This window comes from Silurus meridionalis, chromosome 3 (genome assembly GCF_014805685.1).
Source record: "Silurus meridionalis isolate SWU-2019-XX chromosome 3, ASM1480568v1, whole genome shotgun sequence".
Taxonomy (NCBI): Eukaryota; Metazoa; Chordata; class Actinopteri; order Siluriformes; family Siluridae; genus Silurus; species Silurus meridionalis.
In genome coordinates, this window is record NC_060886.1 from 10228367 (window position 1) to 10241592 (window position 13226).

A 13226-nucleotide genomic window follows, 5' to 3' on the forward strand; every position below is an offset into this window, starting at 1 on the left:
TTGGGTTATACATACTTGTGGGTGTTATGAGCTAAAACATATTTTTTTTATGTAGAGGTTGATGTAACTAAACAGAAGGTTACAGAAATGTTTTGAAATGTATTTAAGAACAATGGCCTGTTTATACATTACTGCTTTCTGATGCATTTGATACTTATCTGTGTATCAACACTGGAGGGTTCAGTATTGACATTTTTTGACAGATTCAATCTGATGTTACAGACCAAGAAGTGACTGCAGCTGACTTTTGATCTTTTTTTATATTCTTTTCAATATTATAAAACGTTTCACCGTGTGTGTGAATGTGTTTTGTTCCGTTTTAAACAGAAAGTATGGGAGCGCAGCATGGATGAACAGTTAACCCCTGATGCCTGGGCTTCGATTTGGAAGAATAAGAACAAAATTACCAACTCGGTGAGAATAATATCAGTTATTTCTTACACACATAATGATCTTTACAATGTGGTCAATTTGTTAAGCAGGCAGTAGGGTATTATATTATGTCTGCATATTGTACAATTATGACTTTTGCATAGAGAAAAGTTTGTATTAACTATTAATCTCAGCATTGAGTTTTGACTTTTATCAAGTCTCATGACAGTATTAAAATATTATTAACATATGCACAGATTTTGTATACAAATTGAGCTGCATCTATGTAATGATTTTGTCATTACGTTGAGGCAGTTCCTCAATTCATAAAAGTTAAAAACAAAATGTTTCAGCTATTGCATGTAGATGTTTGTGTGAAGTAAATGACTTGGAACTTTTTTCTGAATAAACCTACTGTTATAGAGGGCATAAATGAACAAGAATCTTTTCAAGTTTTCAGCATCAGTTAAAAGGTCCAGATAGCAACAATCTCTTAGATACAAGGACATCATGCTGAATTTTTTTTTGGTCTCAGGGAATGCAGTTGTGTACTATTATTATTATTATGTCTGTATATTGTTATCTTACTATCTTTTGTGTTGGGGAATGTGAGATTACTTGTCTGTGCCTGCAGAATGACTTCAAACACTGCATGTTAAAAAAAACACAAGCCTTAAATCAATATGCCATGATTCAAACATGGACTACAAAGTAAATGCAAGAGAATGCCTTAACTACTCTCTGTGCTTTACTAATACAATCACAGTCTGCATTTAACCTGTTTTGTGAGGATTATTGTTTGTTCAATACATACTTTGTTTGTCTTACTCATGTCTCTGCTGAACCTGATCACCATGCCATCCTGTAGTCTAAGCCCTCTGGTCCAAATCTTGACCTCCCATTGAAACTGGAACCACTGGTCAACATCACATCGTCCATTTATGATGAGATCCAGCAGGAGATGAAGCGAGCCAAGGTGTCCCAGGCTCTGTTTGCCAAGGTGGCAGCCAACAAGAGCCAAGTAAGCCCTTATGTTTGCTTACCCAAATAACTGCTTTCAGAATGCTAATGACATGCTTCAAAGTCTTCAAAGCCTTCAGAAACAAAACTTTCTCTTTTTCTGCTGCTTGATTTTATGCATTTATGAAAAGGTGATGATTTAAAAGTCATTGGGATAAATGGGGAGATTTGACTAGTAATTATTTGTTTCATGTTAAGGATGCATTTATGTTGAAATTATTGCACACACGCATGATTATCATAGACGCACACTTAGCAATTCCTTTCCACATGAAAGGAAAATAAAGCTGAAAATAACAAATGATGTTAAGCCGTGCTCAATCTACCGTAAGCAAGAGTCTCCTCCTGTGCAGGCGGAGATCTGATCAGAGCACCCGGTAAACAACAACACAGGCAGATAGACATGCTTTTGCGTTACAGATGTCCATCAGAATGGTTTTGGTTCACCCAACCATGACCTACAGTCATGACATCCCAAGAATCTCATCCTCCATGACTCACAATCGCAATCCAGTTGCTTCATTGGTTGGATATTTGATTGTACTCCTCAGATAGTCCTGATTACTGGCTCCTTTTCACACTGGCCTGCATGTGGAATGAAAAAGAGTGAATGATCTGATACAGGTTAGATTGCTGCAGAAGTATGGACAAGTAGGGAGTGTTTAACTGCATAGTCACAGGACTGAAAATAAATTGGTGCGTGTCTTCAACTCTAACTAAAAAGCATGGAATTCATCTGTGAGTGTTGATTAAGGAGCATTTTGGAAAACCTGCTGGACCGTTTGCGGGTCCCTTTCCCATTTGAGAGCAAAGAGAGATAATTGATTTAGTCAAATCTGATACTGCGCCCAGCTGCGCCTAATTCTTGCCATGAAATTGTCTGAGTGACGACAGTGCTGTACCAACCCATTCAGACAAGCACCGTTAGCACGCTGTGTGTGAATTTGCAGGTGTGACCACCCTGCTTCTAAAATGTGTGTGGAGTGTGTGTAAAGCAGTGTTGTGCTAGTGTATGTGTGCAAGTTTGTGTACGCGTGCGACAGATGCGGTTGGGTCCCACAGGTCTGGGGTCGGTTGGGGGGGTCACGGCTGAACGCACCCATCTGCTGCAGCTGGCCAAGAGGGCCTGGAGAAAAGGGAGCTAGAGAGATATAGAGAGGCGAGAGAGAGAGAAAGAAAAGAGAGAGAGAGAGAGAGAGAGAGAGAGAGAGAGAGAGGAAGAGAGAGAGTTATGATCAGGTTATTAACACAGGGTGCTGGTAGAGGTTGGCTGCCCACAACAGCTGGTATCAAAAACTGGCCTAGTCTAGCAGAGATAATCATATCTCTCCATTTCACACTCTCTTTCACATATTCTCATTTCTCTTTCTCTCTTTTTTCACACAGTCTCTCTCTCTTTCTATTTGACTACTTATAATACATCTACTTCTCTTTCTTTGTCAGGGTTGGCTTTGTGAGTTGCTCCGTTGGAAGGAGAGTCCAAGTCCAGAGAACCGCACACTATGGGAGAACTTATGTACAATCCGGCGGTTCCTCACCCTCCCCCAGGGAGACCGAGACCTGGTATATGAGGAGGAGTCCCGCCACCACCACAGTGAACGTCTGCACACTGTACTCCATCTGCCCTCAGACCCTCAGGTGAGTCTGGGTCAAAAGTCTTTTTGCATTCATTTTGCTCATTTGAAGCTTTTCAAACTTTTAATTGCTGAGGTTTTCTCTTGGGGTTGTGGACTTGATAGAAGCATGGGATTATTAATAAATCATGTTATGAGATCAAGAAAACTCAGATTTATTAAAGATTTATTGTGCACATTTTCCCTAAATGGTTTGTGATTTATGATATTTTTCCATATTTTTTATTGCTGCTGTGGAAGGAAAAGGGGTCATTGTGATTGGGTTTCATTGTGTGGTTGCGCACACATCTTTGGAGCTTTTGTTTTAATATCAAGGCCTCTGATGCAGGGTCGCTGCCAACCTCTAATAACCTAATACATCCAGCCCCCTTTAATCACACACAGACACATACACACACACACACACACACACACACACACACACACACACACACACAAATAGCTCCAAATACAGCACTGATTAAATGGACTTTCCCCTCCTCCAGCCAGGGTCATTACAGTATACACTGAGCACAGTCAAAATTTGCACCTACACACATGCACCTCCCATTTATATTCTGTGTAAATGCATACAAAGATAAAATGCTACACACATAAATCTATTTATACCCAAACACCTCATATTCTTCCAGTACCTCTTAATGCATTATATAGCCTACTGAAATATTCTCCTATTTTCTGTTTTTGTCATTTTTTTTTTTTTCTCCAGCTTGGGTTCTTTTTATGGTAGCGGTTGAGGCAGTGTATATTTGCGTGCGTGTGTGTGTGTGTGTGTGTGTGTGTGTGTGTGTGGTTGTACTTATTTATGTGTTTTGGGCGCAGTAGGAAATGCCCCATTAAGACACACCCTGACAGACAGTACCACCACAGCCCTGATATTATTAATGGCGGGAAGAGACAAAACACACACACAGACGTATACACACGTATACATGATTATACACAAACATCCATGTAAGGTGACTCATGGGAATTCACAGTAGTGGGTGAATGTAGTTATTGCACTGTGGCTTTGACCATTAGCTATTACAGAATACTGACTATAAAGGGACTGACACTTTTAGGATAAGAAGCCTGCAACCTGTATCTCCAAGCATTCCCTTTTTTTTACGATGGACGTTGAACAAATTCGGCATAATCCCTTTCCTATCCGTCATATTCAATAATGCATAATATTTATTGTTCTATTTTTCTAGAACTTTATTCTAGAATATGGTACAATTATTGCATTCACCTTTCAGTGTGTGATAAAGGCATAAAAGTGGTCACTTGTTTTAGCACTCATTGTTGATAGTGTCCTCGGTTAATAGAAGTCCTCATGTTTAGGGTTCAACTTTTACAATAATACTTGAAGTCTCCCTTAAAGTCTCTCAGCATTCCATTTCTAACTCTTTATGCTTTTCGTCTGTTATTAAATGCTCATCGCAGGAAGGAAACTGTGGTTGCTCCATTAACACATTCCAGGTCTCTTCTGACACAGAGCCCAGACAAGCCACCACACAGAGGACAGAGACAGCTAAAAATACAGCACACAGGAATCAAAGAGCTGTACTCAGAACAGTTGTGCTCATTCTTTTTGCACACGACTTTTTCCCAGGACAAAGGCTATGCTTTTAGATCTGAATCAGCCTTTTTAAAAAAAGAAGTCAGTGACCACAATGAGTTTAAGCAGATAAATTAGGGTTTGTATTTTTAATTCACTGTCAGCACAAATTTTAAAAGGTTATGTAGACAACAGTCAGAACAGGCACAGCTTTGCCTGTCTGTCGGTGTCTCTGTCTGTCTGTTCCTGCCGCTCTCTGTCTGTTTGTGTGATTGTGTATGCATGTGCTTGTGGGTGTCTGTCCTACTGATGTTTTCTTGACACAGTAATGAGGGTCCCTCCCCAGATCAAAATACCCAGCATCCCCTTGGCTCCAGCCAGCCTGTCACCACAGACCACACATGTGTCCCAGCTGCTTGAGCCCTCAAATATGTACAAATTGTGTACCTACACATCAAGTATGTGTACCTATATGAACACAGAGACACAGGTTTTACACAGTGCACTATGAGTCCTGTAATTCAGGGTTTTTTTGTTTATAGTGACTAAGATTATTTGACAGCTATCCCCAGATTCTGCACACCACAGTTATGAAAATACACCATAGCACTTGTCTTTGCATAACGTCTGATGGAGTCTGTCACATGGATGTATTGCATTCCAGATTAATTCATGACTTCACTGTAGAGCATATGGCATGTGTATATTGTGATACACATAATACACACCTGCTAAGTGCAATAGCCTCCTCAGCACTATTCCATCCATGTGGGCACAGTGCTCATGGGCATAAGTGCCCCACTGTTCATTTGGCACGTCTTTCCTTCTGAATAATTGTTTCTTTTGTTTTTTGCTAAATTGGATGCTGCAATGTAGTACACTCCCTGACCCTGCCATGTGTCCTGACACCCTGACTGACTGATGGAGATGGAAGGGATCAGATTCTTACCCTTTTCACTCAATATTTTAGGGGATCAGATTGGACAATCTATGATTCTATTGATTTTATTTACTTTATAAATAAAGTGGTTACTGAACTAACCATGGAATGCATTGTGTTTTGTGTACACATATTTGTAGTATATACTGACTTGTACAGACAAGTACAAAGCATGTGCTCTCTCTCTCTCTCTCTCAGTCTCTCACACACATACATACATATATACACACACAAACACACACTCAGTAACTCATCTACTCCCAAGGAATTGCAACATGGGAAAAACTAAAACAGAAATTATAATGCATGCCTATAATTGAGGTAGGTGAAGTCATGCAAAAGGAAACTAACAGTAAAATGTCTTCAGATCATTAAATATTTAATGTCAAGATGTGTTAGCAGTGTCTCCAGTGACTAGACAAATTCCCCACCACCCCAATCCTCATTAAGAGTCAGCTAAATCTTTCATATTATACCCTAATTTTTCATACCCCTGTGATGTAATTTGCACTGATTTAAGAAAAAAAAGCTTCTTTTCTTAACTCGGTGAACTCACCGGGCAGTCCCTGGTTGCAATTAAAAAACGCAGAGAATGGATAAGATTTAATATTGAATTATGCCATAAGTGCATGAGGGCAGAATGTGCATGTCCAAAGTAGACGCTGTGGTCGGGGAGCTGTAGTGGGAGTAGTAAATGAAGTGGACGGAGGGAACTAGAAGGAATGGAGGAGTGACTGACTTCATGGTTTTAACGGTGTTAAGGCTGATTTGAAGATGGAGTCATTCTTCTGGTTTGGCTTCAAGTCTCTTGATTAGTGTCCTACTCCTTTAGTGGAGTGGAGTAGCCTCTTGGATCAGTGGCAAAAAATATGGGTAGAGTATGTTTGATTGGAGACCCAGGGTAACTCCTTAAGCAAGAGAGTTGGGACTTGAACTAGCGCATTTCATATATTTTTGCTTATCTTCTGCCACACTTTAGAACAGGCTATAGCGTAAAAACAGGTCCTCTGTGTGTGCGTGTATTAGTGCTTGAGGAATAGAGTTTGAGAAATAATGATTCATAAGAAATTCACTAAAAAATTAAAGTACAGGAAAAGTCGATGCGTATTAGTTTGTGGGGTCAGTGTGTGGTTGAGTGGGTAGGGTGTGTATGTGTGTATGTTTGTGTGTTGCAATTGAGCGCTGTACTGTGTGTGGTCTCCAAGGTAGGCCAACACACAGATAGCAGTGTTATATCATGTGGCCGGTTTTAATGTTTGTGTGTCTCGGCCCCACTCCCATCCCAGTTGCTTAACTTTTTTTGTGGTCTCAGTTTGTTTCTCAGAGACATCAAAAATAATATAACATAGAGCAAAAGAGCTGAGGAAAAAAAAGACAAACATACACACTTCCTGTAAAACACTAGCCCCAGAAAGCCCCCACAAGTGAAATCGGAGCAATTCTGTGGTCTGGCCTGCCCTCAGTATTATTTAAAAAAAAATACCCTGTTATTATTGAGTGGAGAGAGCAAGCAAGAGAGAGAAAGAGAGAGGGAGAGTGAATGACTATTATCTTTATGTAGGTCCTTTAATTTTAATGCACCGCAGATTTATAGCTTAGCATTCCAGCGCAAAGGCAGTGGGCACCCCACCCTGGTCATAAACTCAGCAGGACAGCGCCATAGTTTTTGATAGTTCTGCTGTGACATGCTACACCTTCTAAAGTTTTAGAACGCAAGTTGCTTTTTCACCTCTATCACTTTACTATTACTGTCAATAACACTATTTGCCACACCTTTTCTTTCTCTGTTCCATTTCTTGCATTCACTCCACTAAATTTCGTAAGTTTTTTGAAAAAAAAAAAACATATACCTATGGCCCTTTTGCCTTTGCTCATATCATCTCCATTTAATCCAGATGTTTGAAATTAATATGTGTGGGTGACAACATTCCATGTTTTTTGTGTAGTACTCTTGGTTAAACAGTCATAACCTAAAACAGTGTGGTTGGATATTTACTAGAGGTGACTGGGCATCCTGATCAAGAGCTCTATGGACAAAGGATGAATATTCAATGATGGAAACCTTTGTACTCTGGTGCACTACTTTACTCATTATTCATTTTCCTCCTTGACTGAACTCTCTAACCTGATCTTTGGTCTATTCTTATCAGGTTCTCCACAGACAGCCTGTTCCACCATTAAAGGACCACTCTCCCATGCGTGAGGACTCTGTGCCAGGCTCTGGAATGGAAGACAATCTTCAGGCTGGTGCTGGTAGTGTCAACACTGGAGGAAGCAATAGTGTTGCCAAAAAACCCCGCTCCCGCACTAAGATCTCACTGGAAGCCCTGGGCATATTGCAAAGTTTTATCCAGGATGTAGGCTTGTACCCTGATCAGGAAGCCATCCACACCCTTTCAGCTCAGCTGGACCTGCCCAAGCACACAATTGTCAAGTTCTTCCAGAACCAGCGCTACCATGTGAAGCACCATGGCCGACTTAAGGAGCTGGGATCTGAGGGTAGTGGAGTTGATGTTGCTGAGTATCGAGATGAAGAGCTTCTCTCTGGCTCAGAAGATGCAGAGTCTAGTGAAGATGGTCATGAGGAAATTTACAGTGGACAAGAAGGCGCCTCAGCAGGAGCAGTCGCCCCTTCCTCCACACCATCTTCCACCTCGGGCCAAGAAGACGGCAAAGACAAAGTTCCCTCTCTAGGGTCAGTCCGGCCTAGCTCCATGCCTTCCTCCAGTTCATCCCCCAGCCCACGAGACCAGGAGTATCAGAGATAAACCATTCTGACCTGGGGAAAAAGGGGCACTTTGGGAAGAGGATAGTGGAAGGTGGAACAAGTTGAACAGTAAAAGCAGACTAAAAGTATCCGGCACAGGGTCAAATGAAGATTTAATAAAAAAAAAAAAGGACAAGTGTATGGTTTAATATTAATTATAGAAACAAAATGTGTTACGAAAAAAATAGTTTAAACAAGGGATTCGTTGTTATAGCGACAGTTTAATTGGCATCAGATACTGATCAGATACATTGTGTCAACATGAAGGAAAATTTAGGTTAGTGACCCAAAATCACCTTGTCCTAATCTGACATGTTCACTTTTACTTATGGTTTCAAGTTAAGATACCAGTAAGTCATAGTAGGAAAATGCTAAGCCAGTGCTTTTTCTCCCCAAGTCCCTTCCATGTCAATTAAAGAAAATTAAATAAAAATAACTCCTTAATTCCTAATATACAAGACAGGGGATCATTAGAAACCATTGTCCCACCCCTCCCACCTCTACATCATTCAGAGTAATGAGAGTGATTGAGATTTAGATGATCTATGGACATCTGCAGGAACCCAAGCATCTTTACTTTACTGATCAAAGAGCCTGGTGGGTGTCTGCGGCTTCTTTCTTCCTCCCATCTGTGATGGGGAATTCTTAATATCTCTAAGAGGTGGCTGTGTTTGGCCATTTAGGTGGTTGAATAGATGGGTGGGTGGGTTAGAGGTAGTGCTGAGGACTCGGGTGTATACATCAGCCTTGCTCACTGATTCCACTGTAAATACATGTGGTCTACTGAAATGTCCAGAGTTAGCTTGCCTCCCCTTTGAAGTTAGAGCCATGTCTCCTACAAACAACCACATCATTCCATATAGTCCAATGTGGTGGGACAAACCACCAGACTGGTACCCATGTACCCATGCATGGACTTCTCTCAACACCTCTGTCAGTCTAAATTTAATGAATTGTGTTTCGTATAAAAACATGTACACGAGACATCTTGTCACTATGTCTCTTCATACTCTGTTTGCACTTCAGAATGGCTAGCAAGCATTGAGAAAACCCATATGTAGGTGTCTATTGACTGCTATAGACAATTTATTGACAGAGGAGAGTGTAGTCTGACTGTCTTGTCCTGTTTTTGGCCAAGTTGAGGAGAGTTAAGTATGTGTCCAGCAACAGTCAACATTTTTTTTTTTTATATGTGGGACTACACCTATTCCTCTCATCCTTTATGTCTTATGACCCTTTCTCATATTGGCACACATAGTACCACCTACCCCCACACTCCACATCTCTATTTATTGCTATCAATATCTACATTTATTATTATTGTTGTTGGCCTTATTATTGTTATTATGGTTGTTCTTTCAGTCATTGCTGTTTATATTTTTGGTTAGATTTTTTTTCAGCTTTTGGCTCAGAGCTGTTGTTTTAATAATGAAAGACTTTATAAAAGAGGGGAACACTGCCAAACCAGTGAGAATTAGAAGCAGTTACTGAAGAAACTGAGTGAACCCTGTGATATTGTGTACTACCCTTTTAATCTACACTCCATTCTTTTCCCAAAGAAAAATGGCAGTAGGTGAGTTAAACCCAAAAATAAGACAAAGCATATGAAAATATACTTTCTTTTTAAAGAAATATCGACAATCCATTTATTGAGCCAGTTAAAAACTCTGTATCCTGAATGGAATCGTGTTTAAATTCACATCTCGGGAAATGGACTTGTGTACAAAGCAACACGGCTTCTCTGTGACAAAGCCTCTGTGGATACTACAGCAAAATCTTGGATCCAGGGTCCTGATTTGCGTTTGAGAATCAGCTGCTACCTGCTCATTTCTGGATTACAGAGTAATAATCATTGTAAAACTTACACTGACCTTTTAAACTGTTTTGTTCATGAGGTGATGTTTTATGTAGATGTTTTATCTATTACAAATGACAGCATTTTTTTTATATGTCTTTGATGTGAAAAATCCTAACAAAAGTCTCCACTGCAAAACATTCACTCGCATTAACATATCATTAAGACAATAAGAAAGGTGTAGTTCTTTTGAGTTATTAGCACACAGTACAAATTTTAAACAGTTGTAAAAAAATTATTAAACCTTACAGCAAACACTACAGAATATTTGTTACAGCATATTTGTTAATGCATAAACCTTTATCATCCCTTACTTACTAGTGATCGACTTCCTGGGTATGAAGCATCTACATCTGACTATGTCTGGCTTATATTTTTTGTTGTATTATTCATTCAGAGACCTACCAGGGCAGGGGATGTCTATTAAAACATATGCAGGGGTGAGAAGAATTCAAATAGAAATATTGGGGCACGCTGAGCAGCCATGTCAAACCTGTTGCATTTCACACTGAGCAAACTGTGACACAAAAAGGATATAGTATAATGTGTGGTGTTTTAGACCACTGCTGTCCTTTTTTTGATTACCTCACAGTGTGTATCTCATAGTCAATGATTTTTAACCACTAACCAGCACATCTTAATATGGCCTTTATAGCTTTTCCTGTTTTTAACATGATGGTTTGGTACTTCTGTTATATACTGGTAAAATAGTGTGAAAGATTTTAGAGTCATTTTACGTGGTCTTGTCTCATTGATCCAGGTTTAAATTCATCTCCTAATTTTTTTATATAACTTAATATGAGTGATCATTCATGAAATGTAAAAGTTATATACACTTGCTGTATATACTAAGCTGTATAGAAGAATCTTTTATTTTTTTTTGCTGCTGGTGGATAAAATATACCATGTTTTCTAAAAAAAAATCACTGTCAAGCTTTTTCCAGCTTGAATATCTTTGTGCAAAACATATCCTGTCAACATTTAATACAGATTTTTCATACTGTATTCTTAATGAAATGGCCCACATATTCAAAAAAAAGTTTTAAAAGAAGTTACTTGTTTTGTGACATCTGGAAATGTTAAATTTGACAGCAGCCCTGGAATGGTGAGACGAAGACTTATTTTGAATCTCTTATTTAAAATGTCAGATATTTGCAGGCTCTGATAAGGGTGTCTAATAACAGAGTACTGATTGTCAGGTGGATCTAAACCTTAATTAAGCTTGTCAATCAGCTTTAGCCGTAGGAGGCCAAAGCCCACCCCTACCATTATTATCCCTCACCGTCTTGTGGCCCTGCCCCCTGCAGCGCTCAGAGAAGTCTGAAACAAGCAGCTTTGATGAGTCCGTCTCTGCTCTGCTTCTAAATTATCTACAGTCCTTGTGAGACAAGTGTGTGCAGTGCTAGACTGGTGTTTAACCTGCTGCAGGGGTGGCCTCCCACTCACTCAGCTCCCTCATCATCTCCTCCTCCTCCCTGTCCTATACAGAGTTTGCGCTAAGTGAGAAAACAAAAAGGATTCGCGGATTCCCTGATGAGCTATAGGTGAGGGTCACTCGCCAATTATTCATCTCTTCCATGACAGGAGTCTCGTCTTTACCTTTTCAGTTTCTAGCATTTTGTCTCATTTTCTCCTTCACCAGGCAAGAGACAATCACTTTCACTCATGCTGTGCTGTCAGGGGTTAATTGGAAGCGATCATGTCCCCGTGTGGGGAAACAAGTGGTTCCTAGACAGAGCATGAAACCTCTTAGTTTTTTTTTTTTTTAATTAGCAGAACAGAACGAGGCAGAAAGGACAAGAATCAATAAGAAATAAATCCAGTGATAGGAATACAGATTACATTTATTTGTATGATTATCAACAATACACACAAAAATGTGTACATGAACACACCATATCATATTCGGTTTTAACCCTTCATTTCTAATGTAGCACTTAAAGATTACTTTCAAAGATTTTTTCTCTGTTTTTTTTTTTCTTTTACATTCCTTGGACTAATGGATAAACTGCAAAATGATGTGCATGGTTTTCACTCCCCTTTTTTATTCATTTGGTGCGCTTTAACTAAGCACAAGGCTCTGTCTGCTTGCTTTGGAGATAAACTGTTTATCCTCATTAACTACAATGTGAATCAGGTTTGCCACTCCAGGATTGGTAATTTTCCTCAATCAAATGGACCATCATTATCACTAAGTGATAATAAATTATGTGCATTATTTGGCTCTTCGTTTTTGTGTGTCTTAATGTTTTTTTTTTTTTTTCTTAAATTGCTGTCATTTAAATAAAGTGCATCAATGGATCAGTTGTGTGACTCTGGATCTTGTACTTCATGCTTTGAGTCAATCTCTGATAGATCAAAAACGCTAATTTAACTGGTTACGGATAAAGCAAAGCATAACAACTGACATTTTACCAAGTGTATTTTAAAAAGTTCAAAAAAGCACAGCGGTCGTCTCTAGAACAATGCAATGTTGTCTATCGCAAAGAGACTATGTCGAGTGGTGTGGCCACAAGAACCAAACTCTGGTTCATAAAAAGAAACCAAAACAAACCATAATAGGAAAAAAATTGTCCATTTGGAACTAAGTTACTGGAAATGATCAGTAATGATACATCCTTTTGTAAATATTTGCTGAAGAAGATCAAATAAACCATCAAAATTGTGTAGGCAACTAAACATTACTGGTCACTGCCCCCATCTTCAAAATAAGCTTTTTATCACATATTTTTGGATTTCATAAAACCACATGTATATAAAAAAACCTTTTGAAATCTGCAATATATAACATTTATAGATTTACCCTAAAAAGATAAATACTAATTTGGGCTGCACCTATGTTGGTTAGTCAGCTACTTAAATAGTTTTTTTCGGTGAACTGATTATTCATTAAATCTTTATTATAACTATTTCAGTCCAAATAGTTTTTACTATTACTTTTGTATTTGAAAAGTGCTTAATATATTACGGACAAAGCCCATGATCACATGACTGGCTGCTTTTTACCCTCCGTAGTCCTATACTGCCTCCATACAACCACATATCCTCAACATAAAGTCTCGCTTTATTCCAAGTCCCTGGCCACCTGCCATAGC

At 39.2% G+C, this 13226-nt stretch overlaps 1 protein-coding gene across 7 annotated transcripts in view; it reads left to right on the forward strand.

Annotated features, from left to right (window-relative positions):
* satb2 (SATB homeobox 2) overlaps positions 1–11963 on the forward strand; it is a 42064-nt gene extending 30101 nt beyond the window's left edge. For all 7 annotated transcript variants that reach the window (XM_046845190.1, XM_046845191.1, XM_046845193.1 and 4 more), the window contains 4 exons: positions 328–414; positions 1241–1393; positions 2836–3030; positions 7660–11963. In XM_046845190.1, coding sequence (XP_046701146.1) covers positions 328–414; positions 1241–1393; positions 2836–3030; positions 7660–8277 — 1053 coding nt within the window. In that variant the 3' untranslated portion in view covers positions 8278–11963. The remainder of the gene's footprint in view (positions 1–327; positions 415–1240; positions 1394–2835; positions 3031–7659) is intronic.
* Positions 11964–13226: the final 1263 nt, after the last annotated feature.